Source organism: Lissotriton vulgaris, chromosome 5 (assembly GCF_964263255.1).
Source record: "Lissotriton vulgaris chromosome 5, aLisVul1.2, whole genome shotgun sequence".
Taxonomy (NCBI): Eukaryota; Metazoa; Chordata; class Amphibia; order Caudata; family Salamandridae; genus Lissotriton; species Lissotriton vulgaris.
In genome coordinates, this window is record NC_141693.1 from 901,523,432 (window position 1) to 901,550,565 (window position 27,134).

At 44.5% G+C, this 27,134-nt stretch overlaps 1 protein-coding gene across 9 annotated transcripts in view; it reads left to right on the forward strand.

Annotated features, from left to right (window-relative positions):
* CPEB3 (cytoplasmic polyadenylation element binding protein 3) overlaps positions 1-23,714 on the forward strand; it is a 1,233,156-nt gene extending 1,209,442 nt beyond the window's left edge. For all 9 annotated transcript variants that reach the window (XM_086922496.1, XM_086922503.1, XM_086922495.1 and 6 more), the window contains one exon: positions 18,600-23,714. In XM_086922496.1, coding sequence (XP_086778622.1) covers positions 18,600-18,827 — 228 coding nt within the window. In that variant the 3' untranslated portion in view covers positions 18,828-23,714. The remainder of the gene's footprint in view (positions 1-18,599) is intronic.
* Positions 23,715-27,134: the final 3,420 nt, after the last annotated feature.

Consider the following 27,134-nt stretch of genomic DNA (forward strand, 5'->3'; position numbering starts at 1 on the left):
GAGAATTCAAGCCCATCACCAACTTCCTCCACGAGCAAAGCGTTCCCTATTCCTGGAGGCACCCATTCAGTCTTATATTCAAGTGGTGGAACAAGCTTTTCCAGGTCTGGTCTCTGGATGCAGCCTATGATAAAGTCGTAATGGACCGGCCCACCCCCGCCCCTGGCGCGGGGGCTCGCCCAGCAGGCGTCGGCAGAGCTCTGAGGGCTGGCAACAGGTTGGCAAGTCTGCTCCCATGGTGAAACCTGACACGTCCACTAGCCTGCTGGAGTGGGGAGCAGCGGTGGCCTCCGTGGCTCAAGTGACTGACACTTCGGCAGGCACATGAGGTATGGTGATTTACAACAAAAGGGGGGAATTCGATTTCCAAGGGCTTTTGCCACTCCAGAGGAGTGGAAGGTCCAGCCACAGCAGTTACCCCTAAGTAACAAGTGAAAAACAGAAGGCTGGGCTGTTCCTCAATGAAATGAATGTACGTATTACGCTAGTGAGTTATGGATGGTGTAGGGTCACGTGGTTTCCTACAATTGGGCATCCATTTTGTTGGATGTAATGCCCTCACACACCCTTGCAGGTGTCATGCTTCATCATCTGGGCTTTCTCCTCGTTGGGTCGGCGGTGCAATACCCAATGGACGACACCTCAAAGAGGGGCACTTTGGCGGATATCTTTTATCCAACTTCCGTCAGGTGAAGTGTGGGTGTGGGGCCAGAACAGGGTAGACATGTTTAGTGAGTTAAAATAAAGCTCGGAGTACTAGGATCAATTTTATTCTGGGGGTCCCCTGCTTTAACCCCTTTGATGCTCATGACGAGCTCAGCTCGTCATGAGGCACGGTTGAGCTGTGCTGATGACGAGCTGAGCTCGTCATGAACAATGGGAAAACATAGTAGTCAGCATATGAGGAGAATTGCTGCAGCAGCGATGGTGTTAATTAAAAAGGTTATACAACTGACTGGGACTCAGTGGAATATAATGCTTCTTTATACCAGTCTCAGGTCAGTTTGTGCTCTAATTGATCAACATGTTTCTCGCGTTGCCCATTTGGCTGCGATTCTTCAGGACCTAAATATAAACAAATCACTGTCTACGTAAGGGTGATCAAATGTGCGTATCTGATGTTATGTGTATCTGTGTATCAGTAATTAGCGTTCTCTACAAGGAATAGTGTTCCATGTAAAATACCTGTATTGCCTGCATCTACCTAAAGTTGATGTTGCCCCGTAGTGCCTTCGGATGTGGAGTAACGAGGTGAATTGATTCCCCTTGAAACGCACGGGCATGCACATGAACCTTGATGCGCTAGAACACGGGGGCTGCAGGTTATTCAAACAACGTACATGAATGGGGACATAAACCCTGTAGGTCTATTATGTGGCAATCAACACATCATCACCAGACCATTAGGGCATAACGAAACTGAGGAGCGCGCCTTAGCTCACAGTAAATGGGGGGCCCTTATACATCACACCCACATCCGAAGGCGCAACGGGGCAACAACACCGGAAAGCCGTTATTTGTGAACTGTTTACAACTAATATGTACCTTACATCAAGCTTATATGACCAACTGCACACCTATGAGGGTTACATCTCTCATAGTGAATGGGGGGCTCTTTGTTATATCGCACCCTCACCTTGATGAGGAACTAGGCATAAACACTGAACTGACAACAATTGAGAACTTTGCAGACCACATATCTATACTATACTAATTATATCACCAACTGTACATTTATGAGTGATGCATTTCTCACTGCATTAACTTTACAAACTCAGCCACACTGGAGTTTTGAACCCGTTGTACAACACGCCGGGTACTGTTGCCGCTTGTATACTAAACCCAATAGGTGAGTCAAGTGGCTTATCACCTATGTAATTGCTGTTGCTGTTTGTTTTTAACGCATACATTGCATTTTAACTTTTTCCACAGGAGCATGCCCACAACTTAGCTCACTGTAGAACTTCACGAACACATGTTCCTTGGTTTTTATTCCACAGCTAGATGCACTCACTCTAGCATGACACTATAATGTACGTAATAACCCTATGGTTTTGTGGTTTATAAACCTGTTGTGATTTACTCCTTTGTTTCCTAACTTTAGGTAGATGCAGGCAATATAGGTATTTTACATGGAACACTATTCCTTGTAGAGAATGCTAATTACTGATACACATAACATCAGATACGCACATTTGATCACCCTTACGTACACAGTGATTTGTTTATATTTAGGTCCTAAAGAATCGCAGCCAAATGGGCAACGCGAGAAACATGTCGACCAATTAGAGTACAAACTGAACAGAGACTGGTATAAGAAAGCATTATATTCCACCGAGTCCCAGTCAGTTGTATAACCTTTTTAATTAAAGCGGGGGACCGCCAGAATAAAATTGATCCTGGTACTCTGAGCTTTATTTTAACTCACTAAACACGTCTACCCAGTTCTGCCCCCACACTTCACCTGACGGCAGTTGGTTAAAAGATCTCCACCAAAGTGCCCCTCTTTGAGGTGTCGCCCGTTGGGTATTGCACCGCCAACCCAACGAGAAGCAAGCCCAGATGATGAAGCATGACACGTGCAAGGGTGTGTGAGGGCATTACATCCAACAAAATGGATGCCCAATTGTAGGAACCCACGTGACCCTACACCATCCATAACTCACTAGCGTAATACGTACATTAATTTAATTGAGTAACAGCCCAGCCTTCTCTGTTTCACATGAGGTATGGTCCCATCGCTTGGCTCCAACAGGGCCGACAGCTGGCGCAGGAGGTGGCGTGCTAAAGAAGGTAACTGACTAGTCCTTGATGTCCTGGGTTGGGAGGAAGTCCTGTATCAGGAACTGGACGAGTGACTGGTTGGTGCCATGTTCCCCTTCCCTTGGGACCTATAATACGATCTGTCGTATGTTAACTTTGCTTGCAATGTTATGCCGTGGGGGTTTCGGGGGTGGACGTTGGGGGGCTATTGTGCTGTTTGTTTGGGGTTCATGGGTGGGTTGGTGGGATGGTGGGTGGGGGGTCATGGTGGCGGCTTTTCGACTTGGGGGCTTTTATTTCTGTATGCACTGGGGTATATGCTAGTTCTGATGTACATTCAGGTATAGTGGCCGGACACGGGTTAGCTGGGTCCCCTTTAGGACTGATGAGACTGCCGTTTCTCCGTTAATGCCATGGCACCTATTTCAATAGCCACTTGGAATGTCAAGGGCCTAAACTCGCCGCTGAAACGGCTCAAAGTGTGGAAATATATCGTAGACCATCATCTGGATGTGATCGCCTTACAAGAAACCCACTTAGCCAGAGCAGACGAATCATGCCTCAAGCACAAACAACTCCCACTTATTTACCGATCCTCAGCTGCCACTAAACACCGGGGGTTGGCCCTGCTCTTCCGTGCTGCGATTCAGTTTCAGCCACTAGGGGTCCAGGGGAATAAAGAGGGCCGCTGGATCATGGTAAAGGGGGTTCTGAGGGGAAGGGTCTGCACTTTTGTAGCGCTTTATGCTCCCAACACTGGTCAAACACCCTTTCTTTCCAGCTTATTAGGGAAAATAGCGGATAGAGGGCCCCCTTCTCCTCCTGGGCGACTTCAATCTCATTTAGCAAAAAGGGGTTGACAGCACACACACACACAGAGGTCAGATGCGGGGACTTTCACTGGAGAGACACAGCAACACTTTCAAGACGTGGGGCTCTTGGACATTTGGCGGGCACTTTACCCACATACATGAGATTTCACAGGAAAGGAAAGCAACCAGCGGACCCCATTTGAATTCAAAGTTTTTAAAATCATCCCTGAAGATGTCCGCCATGCGCTCCAGGCTCAGGAGTTGCCAGAGGCGTGCATGCTAGAGGGATATAGCTGGGGCCTCCTTCTTCTTCCAAGCCGCCGCCAAGGTGACCTTGGCTGCCCCGATGCACAACCACATGATAATTTTGTCCGCCCGTGTTTGATGTATTAGAGAGGGGTCACGGAGCCCCAGAAGAATCCCCGCCATGTCAGTAGGGATAGGGTAGCCCAGCATCTCCTTTATGTGCGCTAAGATCTCCTCCCAATAAGGTCTGATAGAAGGACAGTCCCACCATATATGTTGAAAATCATCTAGCTGTCCACACCCCCTCCAGCATCTGTCTAAGGTGGTAGGGAAGATCCGTCGGAGTTTGGAAGGATGTAGATACCAGTCCATCATGGTTTTGAGGTGGGCTTCTCTGAGGGCAATAGAGTGATTGAAGCGATTGGTATCCGCCCAGAGATGAGCCCAATCCTCGTCTGTGATGGGGCGTTGCAGTAGGTCTTCCCACATTCCCATATACTTGGGCCGTGGAAAAGGTGGTGGTTTTGAGCAGCAAGGCGTATATAAAGGAGATCACTCCCTTCATTGAGGATGATTTAGCGAGAAAAGCCTCAAATTTGGTCAAAGGACGTGTAGCAGCTTCCCTGACGCGTGGGTGAAGTGCCCAGTGCATCAGTTTAGTGTAATGGTAGGATTCTGTATCTGGTAAATGAAATTCGTCCCTGCATTCTTTGAAAGTGAGAGGTTCGCCACCCCGGAACAGGCGGATCAACGCTAGACAGCGCCTTGTTTCCAGGAGTCAAAGGGACCCTCATGGAGAGCCGGAGAAACTAGGGATGTGTGGTTGATCGGAGTGTATGGAGATGGGAAGGTAGTCCACCTATCATCGCCTGAAATTGTGTCCCATACCTTCAGAGTAGTATGTGTAGGCGTCCTCAAGTATGTCCACGTCGCTCGCTTGGGCCTCTAAGTCACTCCAGTATCTAGGGGTATCCCTGACACCGTCGCTACAGGAGCTCTCTAGAGCCAATCCTTCCATGCAAAGAAATCAAGGTGTGTACTCCCGCTACTTTCTCGTCCAAAAAAGAGGAGTAGTCAAAGAATACAGGCCCATTCTAGACCTACGACTACTGAACAGGTTCATCAGAAAAGAAACATTTTGCATGCTAGCCCTGCACCAGATCTTCCCGCATCTTCATCAGGGAGACTGGATGTGTGCCATCGAAGTGCAGGATGCTTACTTTCACATACCTGCCTCAGTAAGGCACCAAAAGTTTGTCAGGTATCAGATCGGACGCCATCATTACCAGTATTGAGTGCTTCCGTTTGGCCTCAATTCCGTAGCACGGACATTCTCTAAGTGCATGGTGGTGGTGGCTGCTTTTCTCCGCAGGCGGAAGATCTTCCTCTCCCTCACCAACGACCCCATCACCGCCAGAGCCAACCTACACAAAGGGATGAAAGACGTCGCCGACTGGATGAGGAACAGCCGCCTTAAACTGAACTCAGACAAGATGGAAGTCCTCATCCTGGGATCATCACCCTCCGCCTGGGATGACTCCTGGTGGCCCCCGGCCCTGGGCACCGCTCCCAAACCAACGGACCACGCACGCAACTTGGGCTTCATCCTGGACTCCTCCCTATCAATGACCAGACAAGTCAACGCCGTCTCATCCTCGTGCTTTAACACCCTGCGCATGCTCCGCAAGATCTTCAGATGGATCCCCACCGAAACCAGGAAGACCGTCACCCAGGCACTCGTCACCAGCCGACTGGACTACGGGAACACCCTCTACGCCGGAACCACAGCCAAACTTCAAAAAAGACTCCAACGCATCCAGAACGCCTCCGCGCGACTCATCCTCGACATGCCCAACACAGCCACATCACCTGACACCTGAGAGACCTACACTGGCTCCCCGTCAACAAGAGAATCACGTTCAGACTCCTCACCCACGCACACAAGGCTCTCCACGACCTGGGCCCCAAGTACCTCAACGACCGCATGACCTTCTACACGCCCACCCGCCAGCTACGATTGACCAGCCACACACTCGCCACCGTACCACGCATCCGCAGAGCCACCGCCGGAGGAAGATCCTTCTCCTACCTGGCAGCCAAGATTTGGACCACCCTCCCCACCCACCTTCGGCGAACCCAAGACCATCTCTCCTTCAGGAAGCAGCTCAAGACCTGGCTGTTTGAGCAGTAACTTACCCCTCCCCCAGCGCCTTGAGACCCTCCCGGGTGAGTAGTGCGCTATACAAATGCCGTGATTGATTGATTGATTGATTCGTCTATCCCTATCTAGACGAGTGGCTTCTAAAAAGCTCCAATCCGGCTCTGCTTCAGAACCATCTTTCGTTCTGTCTCAACCTGATGAACTCATTGGGGTTGCAGGTCAACTTCAAGAAGTCAGTACTCAATCCTTCCCAATGGATTCATTACCTGGGCGCTTCCCTGGACTCCGTGCAGGCAAGCGTGTGTCCTTCGGAAGAGAGGTTGTCATCCATGCTCCTGAAGTGTCGTTTCCTGCTGGACACTCGCAGTCCCACAGCCAGACAAGTGTCCTCTCTCCTGGGATCGATGGCCTCGTGCATCTACATCGTGCCCAATGCACGCCTTCACATGAGGCCTCTGCAGCAGGCTCTCGAGGATCAACGGTCTCAGAGGTCAGGTCACTGGGAGGACCGTGTTTCTCTTCAACAAGGTGCCAGAGACTCCATCAGATGGTGGATGAAACGTTCCCACCTTCTCCGGGGAGTTCCATTCCATCGACCTCCTCCATTTCATTCAGTGGTCACTGATGCCTCTCTACAAGGCTGGGTTGCTCACATGGACCAGCTTCAGGTCCACGGTCTCTGGTCCGAAGTAGAGCGAGGTTACCACATCAACTTCCTAGAGCTTCGAGCCGTTGATCTGGCGCTCAAATCCCTATATCCTTCTCTGCACAATCAACTACATCCAAGTTCAGACGGACAACATGACAACCATGTTCTATCTGAACAAGCAGGAAGGCACCAGGTCAAGAGTCCTATCCCTGGAAGCTCAAGCCATCTGGCACTGGCTCATGGCAAGAGTTCTAGCCATTGTGGCAGTTCATCTACCAGGGATCCAAAATGTCCAAGCGAACTGCCTAAGCAGAGACTTCGTCGAAGCGCACAATTGGGTGCTCAACGAAGAAGTCGCACATGAGGTGTTTCAACAATGGGGCGTACCGGACATAGACCTGTTCACAGACGATGGGTGGATTTGAAAGAATGCCTTCAGGCGAACGCGCCTGAAGAACCTTAGGAGTTCGGTGTGTAACTCCATGAAGTTGGGTGCCACTGTCGGAACAAAAGTAAGGCCCTTCTTAAGGAGGGAGAGTTCATCTTGCGCCACTATTCCCATCTTCAATCTTACTACTCACTTGCTGGCCTGGCCCTTTTCTGGGAGCATGGGCAGCGGTTGCGTAACAGATTCCCAGAAGGCATAGGTGTATTGGTCCAATAGGCATGTGGTGTTTATCATCCACAATGCCATGCTGGTGGGAAAAAGATCTGCCTCCTAAAGGTGTCCAACCTCTTTGATTCCCTATCTGGTGGGGTGCTAGGAATGCGCTCAAGTTTAGTTCTGCCATATAGGCCTGCACCACCAGGCACTCGGAAGAGGGATCCAGGGAGAGGCAGGCTGGGTTTCCCAGGGATGGACAGTGGCGGCAGCCAGTAATCCTGTGCACAGGAGCCCCTGTATAGGGTTTGGTCCAGCCCTAAGGAGAACATCAGTGAGGGCCTCATTAAAGGGCAGTAAGTGCTCCATGGAGCTTAACCTCTGTTGAAGCACCTCAGTCAAGATCTTATTCTTGACCTAGGCAGAAATAAGTCGCAAGTTGAGGACCTCTGCAGCCCTACACATCACCATAGTGAATGCTGCTCTTTCATCCGCGGTGGGGCAGAAGGAGAAAACAAGCCAGAGTCCGGACCACTAGCGACCTTTATCGCATAATATATGTGTCGGTGTAAGCAGCTCGTCCATAATGTGGAGCACATGGATGTCGATGGGCAGCAGCTGAATAGATCACCTAGTGAAAAATAACACCATAACTGACTGCACAGATCTGGAAGTTGTTATATGCTCATACGCTTAACACTGTACAACACTGACGATGCCGCCAAAAAGTTCAGTCTAAGAAGCTGATTGGGCAGACACCCTGTAACCATATCCCTGTTCCCAGTTACAACATACATAGAAATAATGGGTAAATCTAAAAGGTTAGCTGCAGGACTATGTTAATAGATCACCTTTGTTCAGCTGTCATAATGCAAAGTTCTAAAGCCTTAAGGCAAGACACATTACATTTTGAATGCTCCAACAAAGACCTGAAAGAGTTGTTAGCAAAACACAATAAACTGCAATGTGAATCAAGACTTAAATTCTCTTACTTTAAGAGTTTCCACATTTGGTACTGGACTCCTTCACATCTAGAGAGAGGAGTTGGCCTAACAGCTACGGCAGTCGACCTAGAATCTGGGGAACTGGATTCGAGTCTCGGCAAAGACGCTGAACATCCTGTGATTCTGGACAAATCACTTAATCTCCCAGTGCCTAACAAAAAAAACAACAACTAAAAATGAATGGTTCCTCATGTAACGCAACTGGTGCTATGTAAAGCTCTCTGATACCCGATACCTTCGGGTCAAGTTCACACCATATAAAACTCGGTAAAATAAAAAAAAAATTAAACAAATCTACACAAAGCAGGCATTTTATGGAACACTCCATGCTGGAGATGTACACAGCTTGATTATGACCTGCTTTACATCCTCTGGAAGTCTCATAACATACAGCTTTATTGAACTGGGATTTAGGCCACATTGTCTTTCACAGATGGTATTACTCTGGTGTCATCAGTTTGACTTTCTGTACTTCACGATGTGTCTCACAGTATAGTACCCTCTAACTACAGACACTAACGGATAGCAGCTTCATTTTTTGTTGTAATATCTTGCATAATGCGGCCCTGGAAGAAAGCTATTGTACTGACTCATGAAGAATGATTAATAGAACTAGCAAGGGTAGCAGACTGTTACTGCATCATTTAAGAACAAATGGCCAAATGTCTTAAATGTATCTTAATTTTGAGAACCGTTTCTCAAAGCTTAACCTATACACCACTACTAAGCATATACACAAAAGTAAAAAACAAATTAGTCATAGAATCATCAGCGACTACAATACATCACAAAATTCCCCAACGCTGATAGATAAACAAATATAGGATAGGTAGTACGATATCAGATCATGCACATGCGTAAATACTGTTATCAAGCTGAATATATCATCCCCCTATTGGTGGGCCTAACAAAGGCTTCAAGGGCGGGTTGACAGTTTTCTGGTTAGCACCAGTGTAGATGTCGAGTGACGCCATCTCAGAGTCTGAGAGAAGAGGTTCCTCTTCATCAAGTGACATCGGTGGCACCAAAAATGTCGCAGAAGGGATTGGAACCAGCATTTGTGTCGAAGTTTGTGTCAGTCCGGATCCAGAAGCAGATCCAGAGGGCCCGGCTGGCATCAGGGGAAGAACCCAGCAAGAGCACCTCTCAATTTCCTTGGGGCCAAAGGTGTGCCGAAGGAAACAGTCAGCCCAAAAATGGGTGCATTTCGTCATAAAACTCCTTGAGTTAAGCCAGGGTTGTTCCAGCTCTGGGGAAGCGTTGAGCAGGAGCAGGGCAGGCCTCCAGCTCCACGGTCGAGTGCTGGAGTGGGGCTTAGAAGCATGGCGCTTGCTAGGAGAAGCCAAAGAATGCTTTGATGACCTTTTGTGCTTTTTTCGACAACTTCTTGTGATTCTCTGACTTACTTGACTTCAACATTGATCACTTGGAATAGGATAAAGATCATCCATGAAAATGGGTCCAATATCTCCCTCAGGACCAGGACCAAGAATGGCACAGAGCCTTCATTTGCTGTGTCTCCAGGAGCTTCATTTCCCGCTTGCAAATTGCCTTGGGATGTAGCAACTTTTAGTCAGCACAGGCCCTAGAGTTGTGGTTCAACCTCAAGCACCACAGGCAAATTAAGTGGGGATCAGAGACAGACATCTGTGTGAGATTCCTCACTGGGTTTAAACTCTGTGGGATGTTACAGGGGCATATCCTTTGCACTCTTGAAGGAAAGTAAAAAAAGAATCGACAAAAGGTTCGAAAATAGTGGTCAAAACCAACAAGGTAGCTCTCCTGATCTGGAAAGAAAGGAACTGATGTCAGCACGCAAGTGTGGCGCCTATTTGGGCACCCTGCATGTCACATCTAACCTCAATCACTTTGACGCAGAGCTGCTTGACACCACCTACCGGGGCACAGAGGTACTGCTCATATTTCTTTTGATCCAGTCTGACGCCTGGAGAATATTCTAAGGGGAGAATCTACGGTTAGAAGTTTTGTGTGTGTATATATATATATATATATATATATATATATATATATTTCCAAAATGTGTCCAACAGCTTAGGTTGTTAGAGTGTTAGTGATTGAGGCCCTCCTCCACCCGCAGGTTTCCCTGCGCCTCATCCCTGGTGGTCCAGTGGACCTCTGTCTCCTTTCTCTCACTCTGCTCCTTCACTCATTTTTCTACCCTTTCCATCTTTCACCTTTCTGCCCTTTTCTGCATCTCTGCTCTTTTGTGCCTTATTTCTGCTTATTTTCCCTTTTTTCTTTATCCCTTCTTTCCTCCCTTTACCTTTCCCCGCCGCTGCTGCCCCCGCGGCCCCTCCCCCCCAGCACAACCGGCCCAATCCAGCTCCTCTCCCCGCTCCCGCCTCCCAGCTGTCCAGCCCTCTCCGACCCCTACTTGATGGCGGCCACTGCGCGGCCGCTGTGCGGGGGCGGGCGCGCCGCTGGTGCACCGAAGGCGCGTCAAGGGCAAGCACGTCTGCGCCCGTCCATGACTAGCACCAGGAACCTTGGACCTCCACCCCGCCAACGCTACGACCCAGCAGCACTCCACGCACTCAACCCAGGCTGCAACAACAACTGCAAGCTAGCATCACCAGCCGACACCCATGGACTCTTCAGCTGTCACCGCTGCCGGCACACCTGCAGCACCGCCAAGAACACGGATCCAGCACTACCCGCCCTCAAGAACACAACCGAACCGAAGACCCTGCAATGCATCCTCCTCAACCTCCGATCCCTCCACAAACACGCCACAGAAATCTGGGACCTCCTCGACCGCACCACCCCGGACGTAGCAGTCTTCACCGAAACTTGGACCAACGCCACCTCAGGACCGGTCATCGCCATCGCCATCCCCCAAGGATACAAGATCTACAGGAAGGACCGCCCCACCCACCCAGGAGGAGGAATCGCCATCGTCCACAAATCCAGCCTCCGCCTGAGCACACTCCCTGACGAGTCCACAGAACTGATGGAACACCTTCACTTCAAGATACTGGCCATCCCCACTGCCGCCCTCCGAGGAACCCTCATCTACCGACCCCCTGGACCCCGCGGACCCTTCGCCAACTCCATCACGGACATTATCTCCCCGCAGGCCATCGCATCCACCAACTACAAGTCAAGTCAAGTCAAGTCAAGGAATTTATATAGCGCACTACATACCCAGAGGGTCTCAAGGCGCTTAGGGAGGGGAGGAGGGATTACTTGTCAAATATCCACGTTTTAAGTTGCTTTCTGAATGCTAGGTGGTTCTGGGTAAGGCGAAGGTGGGTGGGAAGTGAGTTCCATGTTTTAGCAGCCAGGTATGAGAAGGATCTGCCTCCCATGGTGGTCTTGTTGATGCGAGGTACAGTGGCGAGGGCTTGGCTGGAAATCCGTAGTTGGCGGGAGGGGGTGTAGAAGGACAGTCGTGAGTTGAGGCATTCTGGTCCGATGTCGTAGAGTGATTTGTGTGCGTGGGTTAGCAGTCGGAAAGTGATCCTTTTATTGACGGGTAGCCAGTGGAGGTCTTTCAAGTGGCCAGAGATGTGTTCGTTGCGCGGGATGTCTAATATGATCCTGGCTGAGGCGTTTTGGATTCGTTGGAGTTTCTTCTGGAGTTTAGCGGTAGTACCTGCGTAGAGGGTGTTTCCGTAGTCCAGTCGGCTCGTGACCAGGGCATGGGTGACAGTTTTTCTGGTTTCGGTGGGGATCCAGCGAAATGTTTTTTTTGAGCATGCGGAGAATGTTGAAGCAGGATGAGGATACGGCGTTGACTTGTCTGTTCATTGAGAGTGAGGAGTCCAGGATAACGCCAAGGTTCCGTGCGTGGTCTGTCGGGATGGGTGCCTTCCCAAGGGCTTCCGGCCACCAAGAGTCGTCCCATGCAGAGGGGGATGTACCTAAGATGAGGACTTCTGTTTTATCTGAGTTCAGTTTCAAACGGCTGTGTTTCATCCATTCGGCTACTTCTTTCATTCCTTCTTGTAGGTTAGTTTTGGCGGTGCTAGGATCATTGGTGAGTGATAGGATCAGTTGAGTGTCATCTGCGTAGGAGATGATGTTGAGATTGTGTTGGCGAGCGATGGCCGCCAGGGGGCTCATGTATACGTTGAAGAGGGTGGGGCTGAGTGAGGATCCTTGTGGGACGCCACAGATGACTTCAGTGGCCTCGGACTTGAATGGTGGGAGGCGGACTCTCTGGGTTCTTCCGGTGAGGAACGAGGTGATCCATTCAAGTGCTTTTCCTTGTATTCCGATGTTACTGAGGCGTTGAAGAAGGGTGCTGTGGCAGACTGTGTCGAAGGCTGCAGAGAGGTCGAGGAGGATGAGGGCGACTGTGTCTCCATTGTCCAGTAGAGTTTGAATGTCGTCTGTTGCTGCGATGAGGGCGGTCTCAGTACCTCGACAATCAACTGGACCCCAACACCACATGCCTCCTGGACAATCTCCACAACATTGTACTCTGCCAGATCGTGACCGAGCCCACGCACTCAGCAGGGCACACCCTCGACCCCCTCTTCACTACAGGAAACTCCATCACCTTCAGCCACACCACTGAACTCCCATGGACCGACCATCGTTGCGTCCACTTCACCTTCAGAACATCCACCATCCACAGACACCAGCACCTGCTTCCACAAAGAAACTGGACCAAAATCACCGACGACCAGCTCATCTCCTCACTCAACACTCCACCCCAACCATCGCGGAAAACGACGACCCCAACACCGCAGCCCGAACCCTGCATAGATGGATCTCGGACAGCACCAACACCATAGCCCCCCTCAAGAAAACCAACAATACCCGTGCCAAGAAAGCCAGATGGTTTACCACCGAACTTCGAGAGTCCAGGCGCACATGCCGCCGCCTCGAAAAGGCCTGTAGAAACACCAAATCCACAGAAGTCCACAACAACTTCAGAGCCGCCACCAACACTCACCATCAACTCATCCGAGAAACTAGGAAAAAAGCGATTGAAGACCGAATCTCCACCCACGCACACAACAGCAAGGAACTCTTCAGCATCATCAAGGAGTTCGCCCAACCCACCAGCGAGTCTACTGACATCCCTCCCTCACAAGACCTCTGCGACAAACTAAGCACCTTTTTCCACCACAAAATCAAGAGCTTCTACGACAACTTCGACGAAGACAACCAACACAATGAACCCTCACCAACCATCCCCCGACACCCGGAAACCAGCGATTGATGACTGGACAGCCCTCACCACCAAAGACACACTGAAGACAATGAAGTCAATCCACTCAGGGGCCCCCACGGACCCCTGCCCCCACCACATCTTCAACAGAGCCGCTGACACCATCGCACCCATGCTCTGCCACACCATCAACCGCTCCCTGGCGACCGCCTCGTTCCCCGACGACTGGAAACACGCCGAGGTCAACCCCCTCCTGAAGAAACCCTCAGCGGACCCCACCGACCTCAAAAACTACAGACCCATCTCCCTGCTCCCTTTCCCAGCGAAAGTCATTGAGAAAGCCATCAACAGCCAACTCGCCACATTCATTGAAGAACACAACATCCTCGACTCCTCCCAATCTGGCTTCAGAAAAAACCACAGTACGGAAACCGCCCTCCTCGCCGCAACAGACGACATCTGCACCCTACTGGACAAAGGAGAAACAGTAGCCCTCATCCTCCTAGACCTATCAGCGGCGTTCGACACAGTCTCCCACCGCACCCTAATACGCAGACTCTACAACGCAGGAATCCAGGACAAGGCCCTCGACTGGATCTGCTCCTTCCTCTCCGGCAGGACGCAACGGTTCAGTTTCCCCCTTTTCCTCTCAGACCCCCACACCTACCACCTGCGGAGTCCCCCAGGGCACCTCCCTCAGCCCGACGCTCTTCAACGTCTACATGGCTCCACATGCCCCCATCGTCAGAACCTACGGACTCAACATCGTGTCATACGCAGACGACACCCAGATCATCCTCTCCCTATTCAACGAGCCCAACACCGCCAGACACAACTTTCGAGAAGGCATGGAAGCCGTCGCCAAATGGATGAAAAACAGCTATCTACAACTAAACACCAACAAAACAGAAGTACTCATCATGGGCCCAAACCCCGACACCTGGAGTGACACCTGGTGGCCCACCGCCCTCGGAAACCCGCCAACCCCCACAGACCACGCACGCAACCTGGGAATCATCCTGGACTCCGAGCTCAAAATGGACCGCCAGATCAACTCTCTCATCTTCCTGCTTCCACAACCTCCGCCTCCTTCGTAAGACCTGCAAATGGATCCCCCTCGAACACCGAAAGACAGTCACTCACGCCCTGGTCACCAGCAGACTCGACTACGGCAATGCACTCTACGCCGGAATAAACAAAAACCTCATCCGCAAGCTACAGAACATCCAGAACGCCGCCGCAAGACTGGTCCTCAACCTGCCAAAACACTGTCACATCTCCCAGCACCTGCGCACACTCCACTGGCTCCCCGTCGAGGCGAGAATCACCTTTAAGATGCTCACCCACGCACACAAGGCCCTCCACGGCACCGGACTAGCATACCTGAACAGCCGGCTCAAATTCCACGCACCCCAAAGGACCCTACGATCAGCCCAGCTCTCCTACGCCGAAGTCCCCCACACCAGAAAGACCAGATCGGGAGGCCGCTCCTTCTCCTTCCTCGCGGCCAAAGCATGGAACGCCCTTCCGCTCCACCTCAGACAGACAACATCGCTCCCCATCTTCGCAAGAAACCTCAAAACCTGGCTCTTCGACAGACCCCCTCCTTGATGGAATGGAACCTGCAATAGCCCCCCCCCCCTAGCGCATTGAGACCCTTACGGGTGAGTAGTTGCGCTTTAACAAACTCCTAATTGATTGAGGAACGCAGCAGTGTTTTGTTGACATAATCACCGCATACATGCCTGGAGTCCACTGGAGGGTAAAAAGTATGCAAATATAACTGCAGAGATATCGGAAACCCACTGAAGGGAAGGATCATGCCGAGGACTGAAGCCTCAAGCTCCAGCATGCATACTGGTCTTGTGATGACTCACCTGAGAGGTGGAATCGCCCACTGGAGGGTGCGCACACTGGAGGGTAAAAAGGAATGGAAAAGCATGCCACCTTTGGGTTTCGCCACGGAGAAGACCGATTAACTGCAGGCACGCCTATGATTGAGGGGCTGGAGGCTCTGAAACCGGTTAGTCAAGATACACGCAGGCATGTAAACGCTGATTCCTCCATAATAAATTGTCTTGTAGACCCGCTGTTAGGGAGTGCGTTCCTAAGCTGTTGGACACATTTTGGAAATGTTTGTATGCTGCACGTCCAAGCCGCAAGGAACTGCACCGCCATCAAATCAAGGATGTGTCTGCTGGGGCTTGAATCATGTCGGACTCGTGGGCAGCGCAGCAGCGTTTTGTTGAAATAATCAGCGCATACATGCCTGGAGCCCACTGGAGGGTAAAAAGCATGCAAATATAACTGCAGAGATATCGGAAACCCACTGAAGGGAAGGATCAATCATGTCGAGGACTGAAACCACAAGCTCCAGCATGCATAGCAATCTTGTGATGACTCACATGAGAGATGGACACGCCCACTGGAGGGTAAAAAGGAATGGAAAAGCATGCCACCTTTGGGTTTCGCCACGGAGAAGACCTATTAACTGCAAGCATGCTTATGATTAAGGGGCTGGAGGCTCTGAAACCTGTTAGGCAAGATACACGCAAGCATGTAAATGCTGGTTCCTCCATAATAAATTGTCTTGTAGACCCGCTCATACATCATACACACACCATGTGGGGAAAAGTAAAAACATTAGAACGCATGCAAACAAAAAACAAATGTCTCATTGTGTCAGCCATTGTCTTCCCTTCCACATATCGTCTCTTAACAAAACATGATATCGATATATCCCCTATTTCCAAGTCTAAATGTTATACAAGAATACTCCTGCTCATGTTAGTATAAGTATGTACAATGTCTTGTTTGGTTCACATTTTACTAATCCATGATCACTTTACATTTCTAAAATAAAATTTGTTGGTGGACTTTAGGCACTTCGGCTGTACTTATAGAGACACAAAAAACTTTGAATGGGCAATAAATTAAAATGTATCAGGCAGTGGGACTTTTTGCTTTGCTGATTGCTAATATTACCTAATTAAAGAACTTGAGCACTTTTCAACGTAAAGTCATAATATACTCAACACCTATATTGCTTTTCCCATGGACCACATTTTTTCCTCATTGAATTGCTGAGATATATGTATTGCATGTATTTACACTTGTCCTACTCCATTTCTACTTGAAGGAGGATAGTATGTATCAAAAACAGTTGATAAAGTGCTATAGGGAAAGGTGCATGGTGAAGTCTATCCCTTGTTAAGGTCCACAAGAAACTGTACAAATTAAGGCAATGTACATGAGAGGGTTCAAAAGGTGTTATAAATTATATATGAGCCAAACCCTTGGTAAAGTATATGTATGCATATGTGTGTGTGTGTGTGTGTGTATACATGCGCATGTATGTGAGTGTATGTGTATATATATATATATATATATATATATATATATATATATAAGAGGGAGGTACTCTTTACAGCGATGGGCGCTGAGGAAGGCTCCTATGTCGAAATGCATCCGCCGCCGCTGGGATTCGTAAAATAAAGCTGTGCCCTGCTCTGAACTCCCCGTGTGGCCTCTGATCTTTTCTCGAAAGGATGGTCCCGTCATATATATATATATATATATATATATATATATATATATATATATGTAGATTATATATTGCCTGTTGTCACTGTGTACTTAGTTATAGTTAGGTCAGAGTTTCCTTTGGAATAGCTAAACTTTAGTTAAAAAAAGTTCATCCATCTCCGCTCCTTCTTGGAAAGTTTTAGGTTGATTTGTCATGTCTTCCCCATGCAACTTCCATAGATAAGTTAGGCGCAAGTTAGGGTAAGCTCAGTAAACTTTACCTGGTGCATTTCAGTGTTTTTTTTTTTTAAAGTTATATTTTTAACTGACATTTTTAACCTTAGTTTTTTCAGTCAATTTCAAAGGCTTAATGTAACGTAAGATCTTATTACTCTGCCTACCTTAATGTAATATTTTCCTCTTCTCACTCCAGCTGCTTAATGAACTAAGTGTGATGTCTCCCATATCAGTTGGTCTTATTAGCTGTTTGATGAAAAAATCAGGATTGTACAAAACCTAAACAAGTATTGTTTTATATCTTGCTGTAAAACTTGACTTTTAAGCTGATTTCTTGCATTTGCATTTGTCGCAATTCACCCACATTATTGTTGTGAACCTAAACTTAATGGGAAAAAACTAGTCCCTTTATTATGAGCATGCTTCCTTTTTCTTGTAAGTTAAAGGGAACTTACAAAGTAAGAATTACATGGCGGCCCATTCTTCAGAATAGAGCAAGTAGCAAAAAGAAGCAATTAATGTGGCCTAGAAAGTTCCTGTTTTATCAGGCAGAAGATGATACTTTTTTTAATTGAGTTTTCGAGCTATTTGAAAAGAAAAGCTGATGTTCTACCCTTTCTCTTATGTCACTTTTTAAAACTGTTTTACCTGAGTTGGGAATGTTTGATTATTTTGTGTAATCACTTGTTGTCAGGAAATCTAGACATCAACGGAACACTAAGGGCCTGATTACGAGTTTGGTGGTGTGGCACTGGGTTCGCCCCGCACCGCCAAACCCGAGGTCGGGCCGCCCTCCAGATTACGAGTGTTTCTCCTGTCTGTCAAGTTTATTTTTTACGTTCCCACTGCAGTACTTCAAAAAATCGGCACTGCAATGGGAACGCCAAAAACAGTTCCTGCATGGCATGGCATGGACATGTTGTGCCCCTCTGCATGCACCCCATGGCCCTCAGACACAAGGGAGCTCTGTAGGGCCTCATTTGTTTCCTCTCTGCCACAGTTTTCATGGAGTAGGAACCGCCATGAAAACCGTAGCGGAGAGGAAATTCGTAATATGCTTGGGCGGGACCTCAGAAGTCCCACCAAGCATATTGCAGCCTCGAGACCGCCGCTACACCGCCAGGGAATGGTGGTTCCCTGGCAGCTGTGGCTGGGCAATGGTGGTCTAACTGTCCTAATTGTCATAGGGCAGTTGGAAGATCCCCACTGCCGCGCCCCGCGAGTCAGACTCGAAATCAAGCCCTAAATTTTAGTATCTGGAACATGAGGTTTGGTGGTAAATAAGGGTTTTTACAAACAATGAATCTGGTGACCCTAGAGGTAATGATGAACAAATACTTGATTGTTTAAGAATTGGACAGTTCTGCAAACTATTTTCTATAACTGAAAGAAATAATGTCACTGTCCTTGCAGCCCATGTTTTCTCTTGTATAACTTAACTTTTCTTTTCTTTTTCAGGTTGAAGTCAAGCCATATGTGCTCGATGATCAGATGTGCGATGAATGCCAGGGCACTCGCTGTGGTGGAAAATTTGCTCCATTCTTTTGTGCCAATGTTACCTGTTTGCAGTATTATTGTGAATACTGCTGGGCAAGCATACACTCTCGTGCTGGTAGAGAGTTCCACAAACCACTGGTAAAGGAAGGAGGTGATCGGCCACGCCATGTCCCTTTCCGCTGGAGCTGAACACTGTGCCTAACTCCGTCAAGAACTGAGACAGGTTGAAAGCGAGTGGAAGGAGAGATCGCTGCCACTGGGCTGGGAGAATTCTGGAAATCAGTGCTTTCTTCCCCAATTAAAAAATGGGTCTTTACTATTACTTATGTAATTATTAGTTACAGGCACCTTACGGACCTCTGTGTCCAGTATACAACCTTGCAGAATTGTAATGATCTTGCACTTTCATTCACACTAACATCTGCTTGGTACCTTATTTCTTATGCAGGACTTATGACTAGAGATAGTGCGAAGACTGCCATTCCCATTAGCCTTTACTGGGGCTGGTGTGTTTGTAGTGAAAATATTTTGTTATATGTTTTGTTATACTTGTTTTAAACTGGAGCGTGCACTTATTTTCCAAAATCAGAAATCCCTAAATAATGACTTACCAAAGGTAACACACACATGACTGGCAGATGTAGCAGAAAGGTTATAAGTTTTCGAGTCATTTGAAATAACACTAGGCCTAAAAGAAAATAAGCCTTTATTTGCTCTAATCTTGACTTGTGGTGGATGATACCTCATTGGATGGAACCGATTTTGTGTTAATTATTCTCAGAATATTTTTTTCTATTGAGTTATATCTTTTAATTTTATGTAAATGTATGCTGCAATAGCTTTTGCTGCTATTTGAGTGGTATAGCCAATACCGTAATACTCTATTCAGGCTAGGGTATCAGTTAAAAATAATACAGATTGATATTGGCAGCGTGATGTCTGCTGACTGAAAAGCAGTCAGTATAGCATAGAGAGAACTTTCCCAGAAGGTCAGTATTATTGACTGCATGTTTACTTAACCAGGTTGCTGCATGCAATACATTGTTATATCCAGTAACTATTATGAAACCCAACCACAATGCACAAGTAACTAAAAACATTTGTATCCTATAACATACTTGATATAAAAACAATTAAATTAGTAATCGCTAATGACTGGAGTAAGGCATGCTTCAGTAATTGCAATTCTTCTGTTACTGGCCTTAGTCCATGTACAGAATTACCTATACTAGAACCAATATTAAACATAGATGTAGGATATTCTTAAAAACTGAATGTGTAGGTGATTGATGAAGTACTTTGGGGTGCTCAGTTAAATATTGTGCAATTTATTTTATGTTGTAAAGTTTAAATGTCTAGTACTGTGGTCAAATGTAACTGTTAAAAGCCTTTATCTGACACACATTTGGTTATTCATAACTAGTACGCAAACGATAAGAGGAGTGCATAGAGAAGTATCTTTCAACGCTTGCACCCTATATAGTGTCAGTTTTGTGCCGTAAACCCAGTTCATACTAAAAAAAACATACATATGAATATATCGCAGTATATGACTAATCTGTCAGAGTTAACCTACCAGGCTCCTTTGAAGATTGCAATGCTAAAGAAATTAGCTTCTACCCGTTTCTGTCATTTTGCAATCAATTTAGAGACTCTGTTTGTGAAATGGTGTGCCTGACCCTTGGAAGTATCCTGTGAAGCTTGAACAGATAAGGAAAATATTGTAGTGCTTGGACATTTTTTTTAGCATTATTCTTGAGGGGCAGTAGATAATATTAACACCTTTAGAATACTAATAATGGTAATGAAGCTAACACTGTTTTTGTTGTTTTGCAGTTCAGGGACAATCTGACTGGATTAGGCACCACATAATAGATGTAAATATGTTCTGTGTGTTGTGATGTCTTGTGTCGGATTATGTGTTTATTTTGTTGTTTCAATGTTTCATTGCAAGTATTGGCTTTGAATGGATTATCTATGTTTGTAAAAATGAAAGGAGCAAAAGCTTTTTTTTTTTACTGATTTGAATGCGTAAGCGTACCCATTAGAAGGTTGTAGCTGGGCTTTTTGTGATATTGTTTTCTTTGCCCAGATGTGTGTGTCTGTGATTTTGTTCATCTGTACGAGACATGTTATGCACTACTTTTTGTATTGGAACAGTTTTCAAAAGTTGGCTGAATTTTTATTTTATTAAGAAAAAGGCATGCTTTCTGACTGACATGATCTTTTGCAATACCTCAATTTTGAAATATAGGAGAGAAAAATATTTTCTAAATAAGTTTATTCAGAAGAAATATATATTAATTTAATTCTACAAAATGATTTATCAGATGATTTTATTTTTTTCATGCTCATTTGCTTTTTTGAATACAAAGTTAGAGCTTTATAACTTTAATATTAAAATTCATAGCTAACTCACATAAACCTACCTAATCATGTGAAATAACAAAAGTTGTTTCATAATTTCCCTCTTGTCCTTCCTCTTTTTTAATGTCGCAAAATACTTCAGAATCTAAAGCTGAATAGCATGAATTTGATTTGAAACTAAACAGCGACACCAGGAAGAAATGTAAAACAAAATTCTACATTCGGTGCTGCATATTGTGAATAGATCATAAAATCTTTCCCTTCATTTGTATATTTATAATCACGTGTTGATTATGCACGACTGACCAGAATTGTGAGAGTTTTTCTGTTTGTATTTTTTTAAAGAGAACTTTTTTAGTTTATTAACTTATTACATGTTTCCTTTTGTTTTGTAAATGCAATATGCCCATAGGTTGTTAATATGGTGTATTGAAAAGGTGATCCTTTCAAAAGTGAAAAAGGAAGTTATTTTTTAAAATTAAACGCTGTTTTGAATCGCAACTTGATTAAGAAATCCCTGGGTGCATCAGGTCTTAATATGGCCTTTCTTGGTGTGACTTGAACTAGTAAATGTTTTGGAGGCTAAACTAACCTCGACTATTTGTTAATGTGCAATACTGTTTGTACTGTTTGTATAAAACAAAACAAAAGAAAAAAAGGCATAAATCCTTTATTGCAAATTTATTTTCATTGCGAAGTTAAGACATTGTGATTCACGGAGATCATTTTTCTACTGTCAAATATGTAACTTTCTTCATGCTGGTATTTTTTCAATAGTAATGTAGCCTTTGTACTGAGACAAATTTTCATTGTTATTTTTAGAAAGATTTTTTGCTATGAAAAGATTAAAACTTATTTACATATTTTTCATTTCGTATTTTCTTTCGAGTGCTTTCTCAACCATTGATGTAGCTGTTTCTGGGAGAGACTTTCATATCTGGTCAATGTCTTTATTATTATTTTTTAATTTGTATTTGGTGTAAATTAATTTTATGATGCAAATTCTTTAAAGTATATTATTTTCATTTATTTTTCAAACTGAAAACCTTTGTAATATTATGAAAGTTTCTGATTTTTTGAAAAGCAAAGCTTTATGTATTACCCTGCTCATGTGGTTTACAATAGAGTGACAATGACGGAATTGGTAATGTAAACAGATTGAAAACCAATGTGATGAATAATTTGGGTAATAAAATGATCAAAATACGCAGAAAAATGAAAATGGCGTGATGTTTTGAACAGCCATTTCCTTTTGAAAACATGGCTTAGGGGTGCACAAACTTTGGAAAGCATTGACGTTGTCCTCTTAAAGGTACTGTAGTTAGAAAAGCTCTGTATGAATAGACACTCCTCTTCTGCTGTCTCTCCTTTATCTTGTGCACAGCATGGGTTTCTGCATATGCACGCACTTTGCTGGGTATATTTTCTTAAAGTTGCCCTGAGGTTGTCTAAACTTTGGAACCTCATAAGTCAATTTAAACACTTTCTAGTTCAGGGCCATACATATATATGTACATGCCCAATTGCAAAAAAATACATTATTAGGACATGTATACATAGCCATATGGCAATGAAAGGATTCATAGAATTTAATGCTTTTTCTGACCATTAGCCAATTTGCACATTTTCAGAGCTGAACTTTGTCATGCTTCCTTTTGGAAATCTCCACTTTAAGGAGCTAACATTATGAATGTCACAGTACCAATACATTATTTAGAAGTATTAACAACTATGTACTTACTATAGATTAGTGTAAATGATGAAACAACAATTTTTACCTAAATGTAGATACTTTGGTTACAATTGACATTCAGTTTATACATAGGCAAGATGTTGTAGATTGAAGAGCATAGGAGATGCGTGTTTTGATTGTCACCTAATGGTAGAGAACACATATATTGCAAGTATGCAATGACAGCATACTACTGATTGCATTGCAATTTATAATGTCACAACATATTATTTTAATTTCAAAACTCATATCTCCATGTTAATATTTAGTACTTTGACATATCAAATTGAGAGGCCTGAAAGAATTGTCACTAATTTCTGAAAATATTTTATTTACTTATTTAAATAAATTGTCTGTAGCTATTGCTTTTATACCAGTTTGTATGTTTAGTCAAACATTTTTTACTTGATAACATTTGCTCTCCATATCAGCTGCTATCATGTTCCATAATACCACAAAGTATTTTATACTCCTGAATTTAACCAATATATACCCTAAAATGGTATCCAGTCAGAAATTAGTGTAATGTAATTCTGACAGATATACATATACAATTGCAGTACTTAAGTTTAGCTGAACGTAGAACTGATGCTCTACAGTGATATTGGATGATAAACTATACATTTGTTTCAGAATGTAGCTCTGTTGGGGTATTACGTAACATGTATTTGTGATTTTGTTGTCGAAACCTTGAACATGGCATAGTGTTCACATCTAAGATGTCTGTTTTTTCCAACTAATAAACTCAAATTAATTGTATTGTGCTTTTTTACATGCTTTCTTAGATTGTTTTGCTAATAATTCTAACAAAGCTTCTACCATTATGGCTTGGACATTTGCTTGTATGGAACTGCAGTACTGTGACTAAACATGGAGCTCTGCTGCTATTGCTTAAACCTGCTTAACTTTGTAGTATGGACTTTGTTTTCCTGTAACACCAAGCATCTCTTATTAAATCTGGTTGTATGAAGCACAAAGACTTGTCATTATTGTTCTTGCTATGTAAGTAACATGTCCTTTGCATGTGACATGCATGTGTATTACACTTTAGTTTAATGTGCTTTAACAACTGTTGTTTTCTGGAAGACACTGCAGTAAATTCAAATCACATTTTTAGCAAATGTTCTTTTCATAGAGAAATACTACTATATGTTTGCCAGATCTTTGCTACTAAACTCCCTTTTATTATAATAGGACGTGAAGATATAAGGCCATGCATTTTACCCATTGAATGACCTCAAGTGTCATCTACATTTCAGACCAAAACAGGGATTGTTTCACGGGAAGGAGGGATCAGAATAAGCACGTTTTCAACTTAACTGTTTCTGGAATGAGGAGTGGGGCATTGTAGCGGTCTAGCAGATCCTGTTTCATTGCAGGGGTCTGAGGCCCTGAAGCATTTAATCTGATCTTGCATTTGGTTCTGTGTAATAGATACACAGCTGATAATTCATGAACCGTGGCGTAATGCAAAGTGTAATGGGCCCCTCTGCTGAATTTGAAGTATTGCTCATGTCTCACAGACTTGGGCGGAATGGGGGCCGTGTGAAGAGTTGAGATCCTCTCCTGTGCTACATGGGCTGTAGGGGCCTGCTATATACCCCTGCTCACGAAATCTTGGCTTTAAATCTTGCATTGCTCTTATGGTCAGATGCCCGTACCCTCATGAATGACAAGTGAGGAGTGAATAGGTGGCTGACAAACCCAAAGAACTGGATACTAAATGTGGCTTAACCCACATGCCCAAAAATTCAAGTGATGATGGGCTTACATTGATGATATGGACCTTTTTCATTCATAGCCTAATAAAAGACATTCAGTATTGGTTACCGATCGATAATGTACACAATGGCCACGTAAAATTGGATGATGACCTCTCGCACGGTCTGAAATTCTTTGGAACTGAGAGGGGCAGGTAGCTTTTGTACAACTAGGGTTATGCATATGCCGTTGACAGGCTACTTTTGGTGGGTGGTGTAAACTCATTTTACTGCCTCACCCATGCTTGCACGTTAGACTGACATGGATACTGCATACATCTTTTGTAACTAAGGTTCCTGTCGCACAAGTTTAAGCCCTGCAAATACAGATACAAAATGTATGCTTTTCGTCACAAAGTCGCTGGATCGCAGATCCCCATTGAAACTACGGTAAGAACAATACCACACAGGGCACATGCACACAATTTTGGGACTGTTAGCCTAATTTTCTCCAGTTTATAATACAGTGTGTTCTTTTTGTGTTTATTCTTCAGAGCTGCAGGCATTTCCGACTCTAAATACTGAGAATAGATAACAAAAGGATCTTTTCTATTTCATATAACTGTATGATTTATCTGAAATAAATAATTAGTAGTTTGCCTTTGTTATTTCTATGATTAGTATTGTATTGTCTACTTTTATATCCTACTTGGATCATTTTCCTGAGGGCATACTTTGTATTTTGTAGATGACTGTGGTCACAGAATGTTTTATTCTGTCAGTGAAATAATAAATGTTCCTATTGTGGTCAAAATCAAATGTTTTATGAGAGTAGCAGTGGGTCAGTATTCTTCTCCTGACTGAGAGAAGAAATAAGAGAAGGATCACCATATCAATCTATTAATTGCTGTTGCCTTACCCGCGTGGTTGTATACATTTAGAAATGCAATGGTTGAAGTAAGCTTCTCTGTTTGCTTCTGTCAGCAGAATTTTTTAAAAGAGGTTACTATAAGTGAGCGATGCCAATCAAGCAGGTTTAAGAAACAGTGCAATTCCAAATATAAATTTTCCTTCTTCTCTATCATATAGAGAACCATTGAGAGAACGGGGTTTCACATGTGTACAAAAACATCAACTATGAAATCCTATTTTTAATACTAGGTATGTCCAATTAAGTGTTACTAAGTTAGGCACACTATGATCGAATTAAACACTCTAATGTCTAACATTGTAACCTTCATCTGTTATTCTTAAGGACGTTTGTGTTGTGGAATGCACATTTTGTTCATAACTGTAGAGTTATTGCTCTTTATAAGCACAAAAAATGAATTGTTGTTATAGGTGGCACTTGACCACCATTTACAAAATGACTAGGCTGAAAAATTGGCTTGATCGCACGTCGTCCCAAGAAAAGGGCAGATATTGACCTTGAGACATATTAAAAAGATATAATGAGGGTAGACATCATTAGTTCCATAAATAGTGTTCAGTGTATAGCAAGAAGTATCATTTTTACAACAATTCAGTCACTCTTTTGTGTGTCTCACTCTAGAGAGAAAAGTTGAGTACAATATTGGATAAAAATAATTTGCCCGGCGTCCAATTTCTGAAGTGAACAAGCAGTTGCTACCTATATACTTCAATCCCTGAATCATTTATTGAGATGTAGTGTTTTAAGGTGCTTCTCGTCTTTTGAGTGTTAATTGCATTTACACCACAAATATTCTTGGTTGAACTAGGAATATAGCAATCTTCCTGGTTGTTCATTACCTTCATCGAAAAGTGTAGCAATGTTCTTATTATCAGAGGAGCTGCCTAGTGCAAAAATTAACGCCCCTGGATTAAACTTATGATTCTAACTCCACGTATTACTTGTCCACACAAAAATAATTAAGATAAACACATTTCAAGATGCACAGGGAATTGCTGAGATTGAGGACATGACTCCATTGGACTCTGGACTAGATTGCCTGTTCCTTGGCAGTGGCTCCCTAGATGCATGAAATAGTAGCCTATATGTCTCTATGCCTATGTTATACAATTTTGGACTTGTAATATCAGCTCCCTGTCAGATGATGTGGTCTCGCCACCTGATCTGTCACAAAAAGAATAAGAATTTGGTTGGGTTGACCTATGAAATCCTTTTCACACTGCCCCACAGAAATAGTTTTTGCCTGATTGTTATCTACAACTTGAAACCTGTCCTTGTGAACTGTAATGAACTCTAATGAAACAGAATGTTTATTTATTGTAACTGATCCTATAAGTGCCCAGATGCGTAGCGTATCTGATGTCGTTTGTGCCATATATTTCCAAAATTAAATAAATAAATGCATTTATATTTTATCCATTTTAAAGAATAAATCTGATTTTAGGTCTTTGAAAAGCATCCAAGGAAAAGGAATATTTGGCTTTGTGCAAATGTTTCTACTTTATTTTTCATTAGCATTTTACACAAAAAAAGAATTGCCCTGAACAAATTCTACAGAGAAGCAATCTTGACACAGTAGGTAGAGTATTAAGCAAAGAAAAAAGGAGCTCCTTAACGTTTTGCCAGGGGCACATATAGCCTGAATCAACTTCCTCTTGCTGACCGTGAATTCACAAACAGTGCCTCGCAAGTAGATCCTGCTTAACGTCCATTCACCTCCATTCAAAACACAGTTTGTTTAAATAAATAAATGATGAGACCACTTG